The sequence below is a fragment of the Rhinopithecus bieti genome, unplaced genomic scaffold, assembly GCF_001698545.2.
Source record: "Rhinopithecus bieti isolate Rb0 unplaced genomic scaffold, ASM169854v2 scaffold_15769, whole genome shotgun sequence".
Taxonomy (NCBI): Eukaryota; Metazoa; Chordata; class Mammalia; order Primates; family Cercopithecidae; genus Rhinopithecus; species Rhinopithecus bieti.
The window spans coordinates 466,191-485,950 of record NW_016809129.1 but is presented as its reverse complement, the minus strand read 5'-3'; the positions used below and the strand labels follow the sequence as shown (position 1 = coordinate 485,950).

General features: G+C 36.9%; 1 protein-coding gene across 1 annotated transcript; it reads left to right on the top strand.

Moving 5' to 3' along the window:
- The first annotated feature begins 15 nt into the window (after window positions 1-15).
- On the top strand, window positions 16-16,298 carry GOLT1B (golgi transport 1B). The gene is made up of 5 exons (XM_017888615.1): window positions 16-194; window positions 5,124-5,215; window positions 6,617-6,795; window positions 10,468-10,549; window positions 13,843-16,298. The coding sequence occupies exons 1-5, from the start codon at window positions 170-172 to the stop codon at window positions 13,879-13,881; spliced, it is 417 nt and encodes a 138-aa protein (XP_017744104.1). The 5' UTR covers window positions 16-169; the 3' UTR covers window positions 13,882-16,298.
- Window positions 16,299-19,760: the final 3,462 nt, after the last annotated feature.

Here is a 19,760-nt window from a genome sequence, read left to right as displayed (position 1 = left end):
AGGTTTCGCCAATAGGAAGCGGTCTTAAAGCGGCAGTGAGGGTGGCTGCGTGTTTCCGGAAGACGTGGCGGCTCTCGCCTGGGCTGTTTCCCGGCTTCATTTCTCCCGACTCAGCTTCCCACCCTGGGCTTTCCGAGGTGCTGTCGCCGCTGTCCCCAACACTGCAGCCATGATCTCCTTAACGGACACGCAGAGTAAGCACCTGCTCCGGGGTCCCCGCCTCGAGCCGTACACACCCATCACCCCGCTGGGTCTTGCCCCTCCACCGGGTCAATGAATGAAGCTCCGGGTTGGGGGCGGCGGCCTGCGAGACAGAGCTAGGGCTGCTGGGACCCTAAGGGGATGCCTTGGGGATGCCGGGGTAGACTTGCAGTGGCGGACCTGACCTGGAAGAAGAGTCTGTGGGGCAGGGTGGGACGCCGTAGCTGGGGAGGGGAGCTTTAGCCGAGTCTGTCTCATTCCAGGGTCGCGATGATCTCCTCATCCCCAGTGAGATAGGCGCTTTGTTCTAGGGGCTCGCCACAAAAGAAAGTTTGCGTGGTGCCCACGGCCCACTCTCGGGATCGTTTATGCGCATGACACACTTCGGGTCCTCTACAAGTCCCTGGCTGGCTGGTTATTTGGGAGGCGGTGTTTTAAATGTCACCTACAGTAGGCTCTTTTTGAAAATGTGCTTAGGCTTAAATGTGGCGTTCTGAATATTCGCTTTTTGCCAGTACTGTAAGCAACCTTTTAGAAATCTCTTGAAACATTCTCACTTTTCTACCTGCTAAAGTTTCAAGCAGTAGAGAAAAGCCACTTTGTGTTCTATTAAAGGATGTATTTCGTTGGTATTGTATTTTGTGCTTTGTGGCTTGTTTTGTTATTTTAGCATCACTCTCTGCCTGCCACAGAGTTCTCCAGGCCTATTTCATCTCTAAAGCTAGCATTGATATCGGTTTCCTTTTCTTTCATTATAATATTTCCACTTTCCTGCTGCTTTTTGTTAATATTAATAATTTTTGTATTTATGTCTGCCCAAGCTCTATGTCTCATCTTTTGATGGTAGTAAGAGTCTCTTTTTGTCTCACTTTGCTTTATCTGCCACGCCTTTCATTTCATTCCAGTTAACTGAGATTTTCAAGATTTTAAGACTTAAACAGTGTATTGAAGTAAAAAATAGAAGTTTATTTAAAATGCCCTATTTTAAAGTGGAGTCTTCATGTGTAAATTCAAGTCATGGCAGACCAACTTCACAGAGCTTCTAAGGCCTCCTACACACACTGCCACCCCCCAATCAGGCTATCTTCCCTCCTCAGGCTGGACTGCGGCTGCTCCTTGGGGCCACCTGCCCCAAGGTTGCCACCCACTTTGGTCCATTGACCTGGCCAATTCTGATCAAAGAAAATAAAAATATAGTCTTAAGCGGGTAGGAATCTGGTGTAATAATAATTACTGGCAATTACATAAAGGTACTTTGTTTCAGTTTACCATGTGCTTTCATGTGAATCATTATGCATAATTATTACAAGACCCCTGTAAGGCAAACGGAAGCATGCCCCTTTCATAAGTTAAATGAGGCACAAAAGAAATTCAGTGCATGGTCATAAAAAAAGTGACAGAAACAAAACTTGATCCTAGGTGTGCTGGCTCAGAAACCTTTTGCACTGTACCCCACTATCACCTAAGAAGACTTGATATAAACTTTATTTGAGATCGGAGAATAACCTGTGCATAGAAATTATATTTTTGAAGACAATATAGTAATGAGTGCCTGCTTTACATCCTTGCAAAAACAAGAGGGTGGCGTTGGACTGTGGGCATTCTCCCTGAGAAGCATTCGCCTCACTTCATTAAATTTTGTGAGAGCAGTGAAACTTCTCTTTGCTGTTCACTTGTCACATGTTTAGGTGAAACAGTGGATTGGAACATGAAACGATTAGTGAAACAAATGCATTTTGGATTTCAAATTGTGTTTATGTGTGAGTGTGTTTAACTGTAGGGATTGGCCATCATTCAAGTGATTTGTCAGGATTATTCTGGGATTTTGGTTTTTAGAGAGAGTGACCAAGCACCGATCAGAGTAGAATAAATGGAAATTCATGATTATTTTAAGGGATTCTAGGACTTTCCTCATCGCCTTCCCACCCGGCCCCAAAAAAAGGCAAGACTTATTCAGAGGGACAGAGGAGGGGCATGCTGCCTCTGAATCTTCATTTCATCACATTGTCTAAAAGTCTAGTGTGATAATTGCGTTCTCCAGTACAGTTAATGTTCAATTGAATTCTTTCTTGACTTCTGTTTTTCAAAGGGCATAGTAAGAAAGACAATGCTGCTTTTAAAAAATTGTGAATAAGATATCAAAATGCTAACAGTGTTTGCCATTAGGTAATGCATGTCTTTCCTTATAAAATTTCCACAGTATGCTCCTTATGTTAGACAGATTCGTTTTACTAAATTGTTTTTATATTTTTTTAAACTTGTGGGTAGTTTTTTAAACGTGGGAGGAATGAAGGAAGATAAGTTTTACTGGAAATGATTCTGGTGGGAAGAAGGCAGCTCTGTGCAGGGCTTTTGATAGCCAGAGGGCTTATGAATGCATAAGGATAGGGAAAAGGGGGATCCTGGAGGTGAGAAAAAGGCATGAGGCCAATTTGAGACTTTTGACCGGTGTGGATCAGGAGCTACTTGGCAATGTCATTGCCAGTGCCAGTTGTGGCAAAGATGTTTTGGGCAATGTCTCCTGCTGGACTGTACTGGATAAAGTAGTGGAATATTTTGGTTCCCATGTTGTAGTTGTAGGACCATTGTCTGTGGAGTGAAAAGACTGGTTGAATGCTGACTCCACAGACTGTTGTACCTGCCTGCATACCACCAGCACCCACACACACATTTTTGCTGCTTCTGTGATCAAGAACAAATTAACTTAATACCTCTAGGTCCACGGTTGCACATATGAACCATAGGACTAGTGCTACTTTTCACCTCACAATTTTGTTAAAGAAATTATAAAATTTTTGTATAAACACTTCATGACATGGTAAACCATACTCAGAGATTGTCCTTTTTCACTGCAGTTAATTTTTAATAGTTCTACTTGGCTATGTTAGATAACAAGCTAATATTAAACTTGAATCCCCTAAAAGACGTGCCCTCCAGACATTCAGTATACTTGTGTCCTTAAGTTTCATGTAACCAAACACCTTTAACCTAAAAACTAAACATTCTTTGGGAAGAACTATGGCATTAATGGTTAAGCACATGAGCTTTGGATTCAAAAGACCTTGGTTCAAATGCTTCATTAGAAGTGTGGCTTTGGGCAAGTGAAGTCAACTCTCTACACTTCATTTTCCTCCATCTTTGAAAAGATGTAATTATACCTGCATTCTAGTAGCACTGGACGTATTAAGTTTTATAAGGTATGTGAAGCACTTCATAAGGCCTAATTCCTGGTAAATTCTCAGTACATAGTAGGTGTCTTTCCATATACTTTCCTTTCTAAAAATGTCTCACAACGTTTATGTCATCATCAAGGTTGCTTGTGAAAAGATAGAAATTAGTCATATTCAACTAACAAAGCTGCCGATGTTTAATCCTAACTACTAAATAGTTATTTAATGGAATTTTACTCGCTCTTTTGTCCATATTTTCACCTATGAAATTATGTCCACTATCCAAACAGCTAATTTGGTAAATGCTCTTAAGGCATTTGATCATGAAAGTATCAACCTCAAATTTTCATAGGAATGTGTGTTGAATGCACTTTACTGGTGTATTAATAGACCAGGTACCTGAATTATTTTAGACTAACTTTGAGAACAAAAGATGTCTGGAATGGAAGACACTAGTTATCAGGAAATTGAGCAGGTGGGGAATGTAGAAAAAGCTAAAATTGATACAAGTTTTCAAATTATCGGAACATTTTATCTGACTTAAGATTTTTCAAAGTAGCTGTGACCTAGATTTTAGCTTTCTGGAGCTGAGGCAAAAAAGTTAAGCAGTAGATCAGAAATCAGTGATAGGGTATTTTAAATTGTGCTTCTAAAAATACAATGGCTTCTACTCTGACTCATCTGTATGCAGATTGTGCTTCTAGCTAAACTATGGATTAGTGACTGTTTTCTAAAATCAAAACTAAAATGATCAAGGAGGTAACTTAGTGAATTGCACTTTATAACATTAATAGAAGAGTACATCTGTCACGTTAGATGTGAGATTTTCATATTAAAACATAAGACCTAGGGAATGCACAGTCAATATAAGTATTAATTTTATATGCAAGATAAACATAGACTTTAAAGTTTGCACCTCGTCTACCACTATATATTCAGTACCTGGAACAGTTCCTTGCATCTGGCAGTTGATCAACAATTCTTTGTTTTTTAATGAAACACTAAAAACCTAGAATATTAATATTAGGTAAAACAGGATTCTTTGAAACTTTGGAGAGGTGATTTTAGGACTCTAAACCAAATATGTAAGTGGATTTGTAGTTTGGGTAAATGTGTAGATAAGTCCATAATAAGTAATCAAGAAATTAAAAGTGACGCCTGACCTTGTGAAAATTTGATTTTGAGAAGACTGCTACCGTGATTTTCAAAATATTTCTTGTTGCCATTGTGACAAGCAGTGTATAATTGACTAAAGGATATTGTACTGACCTACCGTAACATTTCTAATGGAATAAAGAAGGAATTAATTTTAAGGAGAGTAAGAAGGAACTGTAGATATTGTGCATATAAATAATAATTATAGAATGTGAAAGGAGATAAGTAATTAAAGGAAACCTATACATTTATGTCTTATGTGAGAGAGCTTCTTAGGGGGAAAAAAACAAATTATATATATACAAAACCAAAGGTTTAGAATCCTGATTTATCTTTTTTTATTACAGCTATGTCTGAGAAATGCTATCTCCCATATAAGGATTAGAAATTTTCATTCATGTTTTAAATTTTGAAATAATTTGCTGATAATTAATTTGTTATAGAGCTAAATAAATGTCATTATGAAGTTAACCTGCAGTGTTGAGTACCTGTTTTCTTATATCTGTGAAAGGAAAACTGGAAAGTTTTCTTAGTTTACAGGGATGTTAATGTGAGTTTAATTTTTCTCTGCCCTTAACCATATAACTTATATTGCAGAAATTGGAATGGGATTAACAGGATTTGGAGTGTTTTTCCTGTTCTTTGGAATGATTCTCTTTTTTGACAAAGCACTACTGGCTATTGGAAATGTGAGTTTTTAAATACATATTTTAACTAAATTTATAAGGAAATTTTTACCTACAAATGAATTATTACCTGCTATTAAATTTGGGGAAAATAATTCACTATTACTCATAAGTAATTCCTGTTACATTCTCTATTTCCATCAGGAATGAAACCTGTCAGCTTTCTGTTTAAATAAAAGGTAAACACTTAATGAGGTTTTCTAATTCCATAACTACTCTGTTAAGTGTTTGTCATGAGATTTACAATACATTAAATGAAGGCTGCCTCTAAATAGGAGTTCAAAATAGATGACTTGGTAGTCTCATGTCTTGATAAATTCGCTAAAGTATTTTTACTTTAAACATCCAAGACTTTGCATTTGATTCAGCTGCATAAGATAGATTTTTTTTAACCTTTTAAAAAATATATCTCTATGTTAATGGTTGACTTGCTTAGAAAGGGATCTATGTTGTTTATTTGGAATGTGTACTATGCTATTCATGTGTGGAGGTTATGATCCGGAAATAAATAATAACGCTTCTAAGGCAGTGAAGACACTGTATACACACACACACACACACGCACACACACACACATATATTTGGGCTTTTAATTGGAAATGGAAAAAGATAAAGGATAGCAAAATTGTTCAAAATTGATGTCTTAATAAATGATAATAGCATTGGTATCCTAGAATATGAAGCTTAACCATTAGGCTTAATATATATTTGTGTGAAATAGTTTTCACTAAAGAATGTTAATGGAGAGGGCAAGTATTTGGAAAGAAAACCTGGGGAAAGCAAGCTCTTAATACATCACCATTTCTTGTCCACAGAATACATTCAAAATATTTGAAAACACATGGTTGTATTTTTATTTCTGCTGCCACCAGATATTCTAGAATTTATAAAACTAGAATCTTCTTGGCTTCACGTTGTTTCTTCTGCTATCAACTTAGCCATGTCAATATTTCTCCCATCCATAGAAACTCCTGTAGCCTATGATGAATATTTCAGAACCAAGAGGAATACCCTTGGGTGACATATTTATGGGCAGCTTTCCTCTTTATGCCTTGCCAACTCATCTGCTTGACTAAGCCTTCCTCATCCAGCTAAAACTAGGAAAACTACTGCAGACACAGATGCCCCTTGGTAACGTCTAATCTTTCTTTGTTTCTCTTTTTCTCCATTTAATCAAGATAGAAGAGGAATGAGACAAGTGGAACAAAACTACAACTTTAACATGCATAACCCCCTCCTTGGTTCTGCTTCTTGGTTGTACATTACAGTTCTGTCTGGCCAGTTGCCTACATTAAAAGCCAAACAAATGTGCTACTTTTTTTATATTTAGCTTTGACTTTACTTTTAAAATTTATGCAGTGTGTTTAATTACCTTTTCCGTGTTGTATTTTTTTTCTCTTTTAGGTTTTATTTGTAGCCGGCTTGGCTTTTGTAATTGGTTTAGAAAGAACATTCAGATTCTTCTTCCAAAAACATAAAATGAAAGCTACAGGATTTTTTCTGGGTGGTGTATTTGTAGTCCTTATTGGTTGGCCTTTGATAGGCATGATCTTCGAAATTTATGGATTTTTTCTCTTGTTCAGGTAAGGTATATTATTGTCTCTTTCAGTAAACCAGTGCGTCAGATAGTTAGTACAGAAACTCAGATATTTACAGCACTTGGAGTAAGATGATAATCATTTCCTTAATTTTATTTAAGTTGAATCTTTTATTATAGTTTTAGATGAAGCAACTATAAAAATGTTTATCAAATGTAAATGATTGCCTAAGTAATGGTATAAATTATATTGTATTGTCAGCACAATAAAGTTCATTTTATTGGCATTTTAAGGCACCATCTTTATGTTTGATATTTGTATCAACTAAATAGTGGTTGGTGCCAGGTAGGTAGGTAGGTAGGTAGGTAGGTAGATAGATCAAGCCAGCATTTTAGTGTGTAGAATCTTATACTTCGTAGTTGCTACTACTTGATCCAAATTTATTTAGCACATATACATGTTAGAAGATTGTTTACCAAATACACTACTGTGGGAGATGTTGATCAGGTAATATTTTGTAAATGTCAATTAGCAGGTAAGCAATAGGATGTGTATCTATCTATGTGAAAATAACTTTGGCCGGGTGCGGTAGCTCACCCCTGTAATCCCAGCACTTTGGGAGGCCAAGGCAGGTGGATCACCTGAGGTCAGGAGTTCAAGACCAGCCTGGCCAACATGGCAAAACCCTATCTCTACTAAAAATACAAAAATTAGCCAGCTGTGGTGTGCGTGCCTATAATCCCAGCACTCGGGAGGCTGAGGCAGGAAAATTGCTTGAACCTGGGAGGTGGAAGTTGTAATGAGCCAGTCACACCATTGCACTCTAGCCTGGGCAATAGAGCGAGACTCCGTCTCAAAAAAAAAAAAAAAAAAAGAAAATACCTTTAAGTAGGGTTGGGCTTAATTATTTATTCCAACAATGCATATCCTTTGTCTTCTATCTGCCAGGCACTGTATTACCCACAGGAGACATAAAAATAAGTACCACATCTGCTTTAGAAAATCTCTCATTTCTATTATGGGAAGTAGACTCTAAAAATACCAGTAGGATATAGTCATAATGCCATTATAAATGTATATGCAGAATATTGTAGGAGCATGATTAAATAATTAGTAAATTCAGGGAGAAGTAAGAAATGTTAACTGATAAACTGGGCTTTGAAGAATGGGTAAGAATTTATCCTATAAATGAGAAAGGGAACGACAGTTAACAGAAGGAACAGACAGGGCCATGAAAATACACAGCTTGTTCTGAAAAGAATGAATACTCCTATAGAACAGGAGCATATGATCAGTTCAAGGAGATGGTTGGTAATGAAACTGAAAATGAAGTCTGGAGCCAGGTTGCAAACTTCCTTTGATGACTTGTTAAGAAAAGTATATCTTAACCTGTAACCAAATTTGGGCTGGGGGAGCAGTGTTTGGAGAAGGTTGGGGTACTGAAGCACAGGTATTTTTAAGCCAGAGGTGATATACAGGGCAGATGTTTTAGGGAGGTTGTTCTGCTACCAGGATAAAGTAGGTATTAAAGAGAAAAACTGAAGTCAGGGGAGCCAGTCAAGAGGCTGTTAATACAGTACAGAGTATAGAGTGATAAGATTGCAATCTTGGGGTACTCTTGACATTTTAGGGTAGGCAGAGAAAAAGAAGAAAACACTGGAAGAAACGAGGAAAAGAAGTGCGAGAAGAACTAGGAGTAAAGCTCATAGTGGCTAAGAGAGAAGAGAGTAGAGAAGAGGAGTTTGTGTCGGCAGATGTATCTTGCAGCAGAAAACTTAAGCATCTTAAGAACTAAGAAAATCATTGGCTCTCTTAATTATGTAGGAATTTTAGTAATGAAGGTTAAAAGCCAAAGCTGATCTTTGAGATGAATAAAAAATGGGAAGTCTTAGTATCATTGACAAGCTTGGAGTAATACATAGGTTTCATGGTTTAGAGAGCTTTGTGGTATAAATACTAGTTTTAGTTCTTGGGTTTTGTTGTGTTCTGAGATATTCTGAGCTGGAGATTTAGTGCCAAGGGTCTTTGGCATTGTTTTTCTAGATATTTGTAATCCTAAATAATGGCATTTGAAATCACACATTTTTATGTTTTAAAACAATACTTAAAATAAAAGTGATCTTTTGAATTCATTACTACTAGAAAATAATTGTGATTTTCTTTGAAACACACACATATACCATCAACGTAAATACTTGTCTAACTTAAAAAATTCTACTTTCTGTTTAATTCTTTATTTTGACTTCTGCAGATTCATAACAGAATCTTATTGCTTAATTTCTGAATTCTATTCATTGTAGTATTTTCAAATCCCTATCTAACTCTGTGAAGAAAACAGCTTTTTTTCTGTACTCGTCTTACCACAATCAACACAGAAGACTGCTGTGACCAAATGTGTGGGGGGTTTTCCCCATACAGCAATCAAACAATTAGTTGTCTACAACAGACAACAGCTGAGTGTCCTCCCAATGTAGTTCTGACACTGTCTGCATGGAGATAGCTCCAGATCACACAGGTTGAGGGCTCAGTCCCACAACTGTCCTCTACTCCCAGCGATGCCAGCCACAAGCCACAGGTTGTTTTACCTATGCTTCTGACTGACCAGCTCTAAATTGGGGTTCCCACGATCCCCTGTTTGGATCTAATTTACTAGAGAGGCTCACAGAACTCAAAGAAACACTGATGTTTACTAGTTTATTATAAAGGTATTACAAAGAACACAAATAAAGAGATGCGTAAGACAAGGAAAGGGGAAAGGGTCGCAGATCCCCCCAACCCTCCCCAACCCACCATCCTCTGAGAACCTCCTTGTGTTCAGCTATCCGGAAGCTCCCTGAACACTGTCCTTTTGGGTTTTTATGGAGGCTTCATTACTAGGCATGATTGATTAAATTATTGGCCATTGGTGATCAGCTTCACCTTCAGCCCCTCTCCCCTTCGTGGAGGTTAGGAGGTAGGGCTCCAATTTCCAGCCCTCTAACCTTGCCTTGGTCTTTCTGGTGACCAGCCCCCATACTGAAGCTACCTAGGGGCTGTCACCCATTAATAACTCATTAGTATACAAAAAGACATCACCTTGTAGGGACTCTAAGTCTTTTAGGAGTTGTAAGCCAGAAAATGAGGTCAAAGACCGAATATATATTTCACAATATCACAGTTCATATTTTAACACCCAGGAAAAGTTGACTTTCTTTGCATTTTTAAAATAAACTATTTCATTCTCTGCCTATACTAAGGTAGCTTAACTGATCTACTGTTAATTTTAAACTGGTTAGAAGCTGTGTAACTTCTGTAGACTTGTATTTCTACCAAGAAAGAATGAGACAGATCAGTATCTGGCAGGTAGTCTCTTAGTGTTAACTAAATGTTTTGACCCTTAGTACTTATTTAGTAAATGATAGCTATTATTATTTTCATGGTTCTACACATATGGTCTCAACAGCCCCTTTCTTTTGATCAGTTTCACCCCACACAACTCATAGTTGGAGAAATCTTCAGCAGTTGAGCTAACTCATCATCTAAATTATAGCGAGGCCTCATGTATTTCTCACATTTTTACCAACAATCACAAAATTTTTAATTAAATTTGTAGTTATTTCTAAGTTTGAAGTCCCTCAATTGTTCAGAATTTTAACAGGATACTTTCTTTTTCCTTGGTTAGCAATTATTTTGAAAATAGAAAATGTAAATATTAAGAACCTTTTTTCCCTCTCCCAGGGGCTTCTTTCCTGTTGTCGTTGGCTTTATTAGAAGAGTGCCAGTCCTTGGATCCCTCCTAAATTTACCTGGAATTAGATCAGTAAGTAATTATGTATTTAGCAATATATATTTTAAGCCAACGGAATACGTATTTTATGCTTTTTACTTCTAGAAATTTGAGTAATTGAAACATGGTTAACTAATGAGTTTTGTATTATGATATAGTTACCTCACACAGATCATGAGTACCATGAAGACCAAAAAATGAATATTGCTAAACCTATAAAACGTGAAATTTTGTTTTACTATATCCATTTCTGGATCCATATTCTCTTTTTTAATGTTACTCAGATTTGATATGCTATGCTACCTTTATGAGAGTTCAGGGCATTTTTTATTTAACTTTTATATAATCTCTAATTTTAGTAGCAATAATGTAAAAAGGAAACCATTATTTCCTGCAAATATTTTCTTTCTCAGACTGTATCACCAAGTAGCCTAGATTAAGACAGTTAAATAAGGCTGGGTGTGCAGGCTGACACCCTGCACTTTGGGAGGCTGAGGTGGGTGAATTGCTTGAGCCTAGGAGTTCAAGACCAGCCTGGGCAACATGGCGAAACCCCATCTCTACCCCTAAAAATACAAAAATTAGCTGGGTGTGATGGTATGTGCCTGTAGTCCCAGCTACTCGAGAGACTGAGGTGGGAAGATTGGCTTGGGCCTAGGAGGTCAAGGCTGCAGTGACCCATGATTGTGCCACTGCACTTCAGCCTGGGTGGGTGACAGAGTAAGACCCTGTCTCAAAAAAAAAAAAAAGAGTTGAATAAAGCAGTATTATACTGGGATTCAGATGGTAAGAGTCTGTTGCCAGCTCTGTTTACAGTTTGAACAAGCTTGTCAAATTTGTTTTCCAGTGTGTGCCTTGGTTTCCATCTTGATAAAATAAAAGGAATCAAATCAGACAAAGGTTAAAGAGAACATTTTCAAAATTAACAAATAGAGTTTCTTTCTTTTATTCAATATTCATTCCACAAATGTTTCATACTAAACTGCTACCTTGAAGGTAGTAACATCTTTTGGTGGAGCCTTAGAAGGCCATTCAGAATTCAGCTTGTTTTTTGCCACCTTAGGAAAATCTTTCCTGACTCCCTGTGGCTGGTTCGGGGTGTGCTGCCATAACATTCCTGTGCACAACTTTATTACAGCATTTACCTCTGTTTTTTTCTTTGTTTGTTTTTGTTTTTTCTTAGAGACAGGGTCTCACTATGTTGCCCAGACTGTTCTCAAACTCTTGGGCTCAAGCAATCCCCCATCTCAGCCTCCCAAAGTGCTGGGATTATAGGTGTGAGCCGCTACGCGCAGCCTTACCTCTCATTTAATTGTCAAAAAAAAAAAAAAGCCTTCAGGCCATACATGGTTCACTCCTGTAATTCCAGCACTTTGGGAGGCCAAGGTGGAAGGATTGCTTGAACCAGGAGATCAAGGCTGCAATAAGCTATGATCACACCACCACACTCTAGCCTGGGCAATAGAGCAAAACTTTGTCTCGAACAAAAAGGAAAAAAGAAAGGAAAGGAGAAAGGGAGGCACTTCCATGGAAAACTACAGTCCTTGAGGGCAGAGACAGATTGTATTTTAGTCATTGTTCTATCCCCAGTGACTAGCATAGTATCTGGCATATAATGGAAACGCAAAATATTTTCTGCTAAGCAAGTGAGTGAAGGATGGCATTTTGTTGACCTTAGGGAACTTGCTGAATTTCAAGACAACACTAGATGACTGTTTCTTAGCCTACCTCCTCAGTTTCAAAACTAAACAAAATCCTTAATTTCTAAAAGAATCTAGGTGATCTAGAATTCAGCTGAGTTGGCTACAATCCTTTTGGCTCTAGGTCCGACCCATATCAGAAGTGTTCATATCCTTCTTTGGATTGGTTTCATAGGTCCAACTCTGTCCTAAATAAGTAGGATAAAGTAGCTTCAAAGACCACAAGTTCCAACTAGGTTCAGGGAAGTTAATCAACTTTCTAAAGTTGTTCACAGATTTTTATAGATGTTTCGAGAGAGAAAGTTCATAGCATTTATTGAATTCTCAAAGAGCTAAAGAATGGCTTACCTATGGAAAAATAAGTACCACTATAAGCCTAATCCTATTTCCATCCCTAGGGTAATTTTAGGGTCAGAACCTTACAGCCAAGACAATCTAAATATTTCAAATTACCTTTGGGGAGAGATTGTTGTGCTTTCTCTCCACTTAAATTTACCTTAAAATTCTAATAAATCCATATATTCTTCGAGAGCAACTTTTAGTTTCAGTTGCCAGTCACCTGTTTGTGATAATATAACAAAACGTTGGAATGTAGGCTTATAGGGGTATACTCTGATTTCATTTGCATTAATCTGCAAATGCATACAGTAGTGAATGTTACTTATACCTAAAATGGCTTTTGAATGTACTGAAACTTCTAGTTACAGAGTCATAATCATTATTTGTGCCCTTAATTTAAGGATTCTCAAGAATTTGCATAAATGGACACCCAATACAATAGAATATGTTTCTTATCATTCATCATAAGTGTTTATGTAAAAATGTGAATTGTGAAATAAAATAAATGATCAGGTGATTGCTAGAATTTGATAGTATAACCACCTGGGTTATATAACTTTTAATGTCTCTACCAGTTATATACAATATCAGTCTTTACATCACCATCTGGAATGTTAAAAAAAAAAACCCAACTGCTTTATGTTTGGGGTGGAGTAACGAAAGTAAATAACCACTTACAGTAATGTGTGTTAAAATTTATATTCAATAATTATAAATTTATGCTTACATCATTAAATCTATCTTTAATGTCATTACCACTTTCAATCCAAAGTTCAGAATACACATTTAAAGTATTTTTAGTCAATAACTGTTGTTAACTATTGAACTTAATGGAGTTAAATCTGTTTGTTCAAAGACTACATAGGCCCCGAAGAGATCCACAGTAATGGTCAGTTGAAATATCTTATTGGGTTCATTAATGCATGAATGGCTGACATTTCAGTTTTTTTATGTTTCTATTTTTTATTTTTTGTTAAGCTAGCAGTGTTATCTTCATCTTATACAATTTCTTTATTCATTGTGTTGCATTTTTCATGTTGCACCCTTGAACTCATATGTATAACATGTCATGCAAAGAACAACTTTTAGAAAAAAAAAATGTTATACACATTTATGTATCAGAAGATGATGGTGAGTAGTACTGGATTAGCCATTGTCAGTCATACCTTAAATTTCCACAACTCTTCTTGTAAGGCTGGGTTTTTTAAATCAACATTTTAAATATTGACATAATGTTTTATAACATTCTGGACTTTCTTTAATTGTCTGTTTTTCTTCTCCTTACAGTTTGTAGATAAAGTTGGAGAAAGCAACAATATGGTATAACAACAAGTGAATTTGAAGACTCATTTAAAATATTGTGTTATTTATAAAGTCATTTGAAGAATATTCAGCACAAAATTAAATTACATGAAATAGCTTGTAATGTTCTTTACAGGAGTTCAAAACGTATAGCCTACAAAGTACCAGCAGCAAAATAGCAAAGAAGCAATGAAAACAGGCTTCTACTCAAGTGAACTAAGAAGTCAGCAAGCAAACTGAGAGAGATGAAATCCATGTTATGATGCTTATGAAACTCTTGAAGGCTATTTGTATTGTTTTTCCACAATGTGCGAAACTCAGCCATCCTTAGAGAACTGTGGTGCCTGTTTCTTTTCTTTTTCTTTTGAAAGCTCAGGAGCATCCATAGGCATTTGCTTTTAGAAATGTCCACTGCAATGGCAAAATATTTCCAGTTGCACTGTATCTCTGAAAGTGATGCATGAATTCGATTGGATTATGTCATTTTAATGTATTAAAACCAAGGAAACCCCATTTTTGGATTACTTTTTTTTTTGTAAACATGGTTAAAATAAAACTTTTGTGGTTCTTCTGAATCTTAATATTTCAAAGCCAGGTGAAAATCTGAACTAGATATTCTTTGTTGGAATATTCAAAGGTCATTCTTTACTAATTTTACTTCCCAAATTATAACTGACTAAGTTTGGTCAACAATATACTCCAGAAATTCTCACACTTCTTGGGAGTCTGCCCTCCTAAGTATCTGTTTATAGCATTCATTACATGTCAGTATTTAACAAAAAAGCATTCTTGACCGTGAATGAAGTAGTTTATTTTGTAGCTTGTCTCATTGAATAGTCTTGTTGGAGATACTAAATGATGCAAACCAAATGGATTTTTTCCATGTCGTGATGTAATTTTTCTTTCTTTTTTTTTTTAATTTTAGCAGTGGCTTATTATTTTGTTTTTCATAACTTAAAATAACTTTTGGTAATGTTTACTTTAAGACATTAACATGTTAAAAGGTTAAACTTATGGCTATTTTTAAAGGGCTTTTCATTTAATCTGAGTTTTCCCTTATTTTCAGCTTTTTCCTTTTAAGCATGACATATCCTTCATATGATCACTCGAGTTAATTAGAAAATACATGAGTTCACATGCTAAAGTTATTTCACTGTAATTAAACTGGCTATAGTTTCTTAAGAACATGACACTAAAAAAAAAGTGTTCTTTTTTCTACCATTACTGATTATTAGACAGTAGGAAATAGCTGTTTTCTTTAGTTTTACAAGATGTGACAGCTTTAGTGATAAATGTAGGGAAACATTTCAACAGCGATAGTACTATTTGTTTTACCACTGATTGCACTGTTTCCTTTTTTTAACAGTTGCAAAGCTTTTTAATGCATAAAAGTATAATTGAAATGTGTGGTATTTATTTACAAACATGTCTACAAAAATAGATGACAGCTTATTTTATTTGTAGTTAAATCTCTTGATACACAGAGAACTCCCAGTCTTGCTCATCTAAATAAGGAAAGACTTTGGTGTATAGTGGAATGCTTTAGTCTTGAGGATTACTGACATTTTTGGTACTTGGATTTGACTTACGATATGTCTGTGAAAATGCGGTAATGACAAATGGAGACTCCTACCTCAATAGTTAATGGAATAATAAGAGCCTACTGTTGTGTCTAATGTTCTTCAAAAAAGTAATATCCTCACTTGGAGAGTGTCAAATACATACTTTGAGGATTGACTTATATAAGGTGCCCTGTAGAACTCTGTTACACATATTTTCGACCCATATTATTTACAATGTCTTGATAATGCTACCTTTTTAGAGCAAGGATAGTATCTGCTAATGTAAGGAACATCTGTATTTAACTCCTTTGTAGACATGAATTTCTATCAAAATGTTCTTTGCACTGTAACAGAGATTCCTTTTTTCAACAATCTTAATTCAAAAGCATTAGTAGACTTGAAAGGGTTTGATAATCTCCCAGTCCTTAGTAAGATTGAGAGGCTGGAGCAGTTTTCAGTTTTAATTGAGCCTGCAGTTAATATCAAATGTGAGTTTGGGACTGCCTGGCAACACTTATATTTCTTATTCAGAACCCTTGATGAGACTATTTTTAAACATACTAGTCTTCTGATGGAAAGCACTATACATCCTATTGTTTCTTTCTTTCCAAAATCAGCCTTCTGTCTGTAACAAAAATGTACTTTATAGAGATGGAGGAAAAGGTCTAATACTACATAGCCTTAAGTGTTTCTGTCATTGTTCCAGTGTATTTTCTGTAACAGAAACATATTTGGAATGTTTTTCTTTTCCCCTTATAAATTGTAATTCCTGAAATACTGCTGCTTTAAAAAGTCTCACTGTCAGATTATATTATCTAACAATTGAATATTGTAAATATACTTGTCTTACCTCTCAATAAAAGGGTACTTTTCTATTAATTGGTCATCAAGTATATCTTTATTATGAAGTTCTAAAAGCTAGTTTAGCATTGTGAAATAACCTCATGTTTTAAAAATTAACGTTATATGCAATTTTTTCTTATTTATCAAATGATCTTCACATCTTTCATTTCCAAGTTGTTGAAATGTACTAATGAATACAAATAGACTTCAAGTAAGCAAAAACATTCTTAATTTTGAAAACTGTAAAATAAAAGAAAGTCACTTACCTTGGGCAATATGCTATTTTTTAAAAATCAGACTCTTAAGTTTGTGTATTATGTTATTCAATAGACATTTTCTGAGTACCCCTTGAATACTAAAAGTCCTGTGTTGAATGTGGGAGACTGAGGAGAACAAGATCTGCCATATGCTCATTAATTGTTTACAATGTTAACATTGGTTGTAAATTCTTAGCCATGTCTCCAAACAACTTGTCCTGACTTATACTGCAAACAAATGGTGGTAGAAAAATTTGTGGTGTAAACACCCCAACCTCTTATTTTTCTCCCAGTCAAGAGTTGCTAAAACTATTCAACCTTCAGCTGTGTTTCTTTGTGGCGGGGGGGAAGAGAATTGTTTTTAATGTAGGCCTAGGGATTTAAAACTGTCACTGCTATTTGTGTTGTCCAGAAGCCTGCTACAGAATTTGTATTGCCACAGGCAGTTGGGACAGTTTTCTGAAAGCTGCTATGATTGCTACCATTAATTGCAAAATTTAAAAAGTGGTCAGGGAATTTAGAAATTAGAGAATTTTTCTCAGAATGGAAAGGATCTTAAGTCTTTGTCACCTAAATAAGACCAAAACACCTGCAGTGTTTTGACTGTAAATTTTATTAAAGCCGAAAAAAACCACTGGCCAAGTCTACCACTTAAAATACCCAGTAAGTATTTGTTGAATTCACAAATTAAGCTGCAAATCCAGACTCTTGTTGGGTGAACGGGAAGTCTTGAATCTGTTGTTAAATATCCAGCTTATCTCTCTAATCTTGACCTGGGCCAAAAGGCCCCAATCTCAGTTCTTCTGTTACCTGTATCCATGTAGGAGATTGGACACCAGCAGCATGCCCGAAATTCTTCATTGATTAGTATGTTTCCATGACCTTCGCTTTACTCAGTTCTCAAGGCCTGATTAAAATGTCACTGCTATTATATCTTTCCTGACCAGTTAGGCCCAAACAGCTGTCCTTCCTTGTCCTCTCATATAACTTTCCACTTGCTTTGTATTGATTTGGTTATGGAAAAGATTCTTGAGGTTCAAAATCTCTTACATTTGTATCTCCAGTAAATGTTGGTTTAATGAGTGAAAGTTCATTCTGCCAACTCTTCTGTGCTGGCCCCACTGATCACTTCTGTTTGTTTGTTTGTTTGTTTGTTTGTTTGTTTGTTTGTTTGTTTTGAGATGGAGTCTTGCTTTTGTCGCCCAGGCTGGAGTGCAGTGGCATGATCTTGGCTCACTGCAGCCTCCACCTCCTGGGTTCAAGCAATTCTCCTGCCTCAGCCTCCCGAGTAGCTGGGATTACATACGCCCGCCACCACACCTGGCTAATTTTTGTGTTTTTAGTAGAGACGGAGTTTTGCCATGTTAGCCAGGCTGGTCTGAAACTCCTGACCTTGTGATCTGCACACCTTTGCCTCCCAAAGTGCTGGGCTGGGATTACAGGCTTGAGCCACACTGCACCCAGACTGATCACTTCTAATATGTTGAAATCGGCCTCTATCAGCCATAAAATTGAATCTAATGATCTGGCCCCCGCAGAAGTCTCTACCCTTCTGCTTCACATTCCTTAGGACTTTACCCAGTAGCTCATCAATGGAGAGAGGGATCATAGATGAAAGAAAGACCATGCCTACAGAGAGGCTGCCATTCTTCACTGGAAAAGGGAGGCTGCTGGGGAAACGAGAAGCTACTCCTGAAGTTTTGAGGCTGGTGTGAATCACTGATTCTCAGTTTTCCTTTCTTTCCAATATGAAATGAAGAGTTTCTTGGGAGTTTTTTGTCGTTGGAGCTGGTATTATGAAGCAGAATTATCCCAAAGAGAAAATGAAATTTATTGCTTAAGTGACAAAAGCCAGAAATAATACCCTATGACAAGAGGGATCACTTGCATGACAGTCTTTTACATATATGAAATAATGCTGATAATAATGGGTAATTGAATCCCTGAAGAAGACTCTTCTGGTGTGATGTGATCCTGTGAGGTGACTCTGAGTTCTGTGGCGGTATAACGACCAGTCTTGGTGCTAAAACACTAACTCTACCATTTAGTGTCAAGTCAAACTCTCTGAGTATGCCCCTAAGTGAAACTCAGGATCTACTGCATGAATTTGGTATGAAAATTGAATGTAACAATGGATGTCAGAGGGCTTTCTCAAATTTAAAATGTTATGTTTATAACGTGTATTATTGTCCTGAGAGTATTTCCGGCCCAGTGATACAGATTAGAAGTAGGACAACTGACTATCCCATCTTCCTATTAATGATCACACCTGGCAACACCTGGTATTCAACCTCATTCACATTACAGGAATATGGGATCATTCTTCACATTTCTGAGCTACCAGTGTTTATAAGGCTCAACATTTCCAAAAAGCTATCAGTATTCGTGTTTTCTTGTTTGCATCTTTATCCAAGACCTTTTTGCTATATTTGTCCTCTGTCTTTGTGCTGCTCCTACATAATATACACAATTAGCAGCCATGTCTTATGAATCATCCTGTAGTAATGGTGGCTGTATATTAATTCATATTCACCATTCTGTCATTTTGGAAATGAATGGTAAAACATTTTAATCCAGAAGATAGTATGAAATTGGTGAACTTGAGTCTTCCCTGCTTCACTTCTATCTACCCCCAACCCCCTAAATAGTACTTATCTTAACTCTCCTCAGAAAACCGGTATCTTCATATTTTCTCCTTCCTCTCCCTATCTGTAGTTCTGGAGAAAGGATCTGAAATAGTCTGTAAACAAAGAATTGCAATATTATCTGCTTCAGGGTGTGAGTTCATTGGGAATCAAAGCCTTAAGTAAAAGAAAGCCTGGGTTAAAACTTTGGCCAATTGCCGGGCGCGGTGGCTCACGCCTGTAATCCCAGCACTTTGGGAGGCTGAGACGGGTGAATCACGAGGTCAGGAGATCGAGACCATTCTGGCTAACACGGTGAAACCCTGTCTGTACTAAAAAAAAAAATACAAAAAATTAGCCGGGCGTGGTGGCGGAAGCCTGTAGTCCCAGCTACTCGGGAGGCTGAGGCAGGAGAATGGCGTGAACCCGGGAGGCGGAGCTTGCAGTGAGCCGAAATCGAGCCATTGCACTCCAGCCTGGGAGACAGAGCGAGACTCCGTCTCAAAAAAAAAGAAAAAAAAAAAAACTTTGGCCAATTAATGGGAAGTTTTATTTTGGATAGCAGGCCTTCTTAATGCCCCTAAAGCCCCTCCTAAAACTGGTAACCCTTTGGGGAA